At 37.2% G+C, this 1825-nt stretch overlaps 1 protein-coding gene across 1 annotated transcript in view; it reads right to left on the bottom strand.

Moving 5' to 3' along the window:
- The window catches only part of LOC122361974 (kelch-like protein 10), a 4556-nt gene extending 3449 nt beyond the window's left edge, over positions 1-1107 (bottom strand). The window contains exons 1-2 of the mRNA XM_043263213.1: positions 965-1107; positions 173-665 (exon numbers count right to left, since the gene is read on the bottom strand). Of these exons, the coding sequence (XP_043119148.1) occupies positions 173-665; positions 965-1107 (636 nt within the window). The remainder of the gene's footprint in view (positions 1-172; positions 666-964) is intronic.
- Positions 1108-1825: the final 718 nt, after the last annotated feature.

Here is a 1825-nt window from a genome sequence, read left to right as displayed (position 1 = left end):
AAGTAGTATCTCAATTAAATGTATCTTGATTAATACTTTTTAGATATTTGTAATGGAAAACAAGTCAAACATACTTAAAAAGTACTACATTTTAAACTTAAACGTAAAAACAACAACAACAAAACCCTCTTGTTGCAGTGCAGGCTGCTGAAAGATCACTTTCCTATTTTACCTTCGGCAGAAGCGTGGCGATGTCTTTCCTCCTGCTTTCAGGTGCGTAAGAAATCCATCGGAGCACCGCTTCAAAAACCACCTCCTCCTGTTTGACGTTCAGCTCGTCTTTCTCAATGATCTCCTCGAGCTGTTCCAGTGAGAGCTCCGGGAACTCCTCAGACGCTTTCAGAACCTCCTCAAAGTGCCGCAGGATGTAGAGCTGTGCTTTGCGACGGAGCTTGGAGCAGGAGTGGAAATCCTTTGCAAACACGCAGACGCCAATGCAGTTCTCCGGACGCAAGCGCGACTCCAGGAACTGACAGCAGGCCTCTACCAGACCTGAGATTAAGAACTGATCGGCCGCCACTAAGAGCTCCGACACGTTCTCTTCTGTAATGAAGACACGTCCTGTGTATGCGTACTGTATAATAAGAGACAAGACGTTTTGGGACATTCCTGGAATGTCAAGAACATTTTGTGTGGTTCTCGTCCAACTGGTGGAGAAAAGAACCCTGCAAACAAGTACAAATGCAGGCATTAAAGCAATTTAAGCATGAAGCATGTACTTTAATTAATAGCAATTTTGTTACATATTATTTTCACATATTCAATTTAAACATAAACATTATCACTAGAAGTATTACACTTCAAGAAACATTTTTATCTAAATACTGTCCTGTGCCAATCAGTTCTATTAATTTATACATCAGACGTCTTTGCAGTTGCAACAGTACGATGCTATTGATTAAAACGATGTAGGCCTAGTCTATATAATTATAATTAGTACTGCACTTCAAATGCTTCTGCTTACCTAAAGTAAGGACTGCAGCCACACAAGATGATCTTGTGCACTCGAAATTCTCTGTCATTTGCCCTGACGATCAAGTCAGTGTGTTCACCCAGTAAACGTGCTTCATCAAACACATTAAAGGCCGCGGGACTGATTTTCTCCATCTTTTACTCGCCGCTTGTCTTTAGTAAATGCACCGAACTCCGACCGAAGTCTCAGGACTCCAGAGTTCCGTTTATTCTAGAATACCTTTGTGACATCATTGTGGCAGTTTGAATAGGTTCTGTGTTTTTTATTCATTTCAAAAAAAAAAAAAAAACATTTTCTTCAACAAATGACGCGAATTAACTCAGAGACCGATAAAATTAAGAATTAAGAGATTAGATAATTATATGTTTGAATATGCAGTCGTGCAAAAACATGGCACAATTGAGTTTTTTTTTTTTTTTTAACAGTAGGGCAGATTCAAACAAACGGTGCATTTCTACTGAAATGTTACATCTACAATACAGAATAAGTCATTATTGGTATTACATGGTACTTGATTAAACACTGTAAATGTGAATTTACAATTATCAAGATCACCGGATCATGATAATATCGATATTTCTGTTTGTTGGTGAAGGGATAGATTTGCTCTTTAGTTGCAAAGGCACATTTAATGCAGCAAAATACCATTCGAAAATCAACCAAAAAATAACATGTTTACAGCCTTAATGATGGGCATTAATCTTACTTTGTTAAAATAAACACATAATTAATTATCTGCTAGCAAATAAAAATAATAATAAAAGCTTGTCGTGTGTGTTTTTTATGTGTGTAAAAAAACTGATCAGACCCACATTATGCACATATAATTAAATAAATTAAATAAAAGGGCAG

Source organism: Puntigrus tetrazona, chromosome 17 (genome assembly GCF_018831695.1).
Source record: "Puntigrus tetrazona isolate hp1 chromosome 17, ASM1883169v1, whole genome shotgun sequence".
Classification (NCBI taxonomy): Eukaryota; Metazoa; Chordata; class Actinopteri; order Cypriniformes; family Cyprinidae; genus Puntigrus; species Puntigrus tetrazona.
This window is presented reverse-complemented; position numbering and strand designations above follow the sequence as displayed.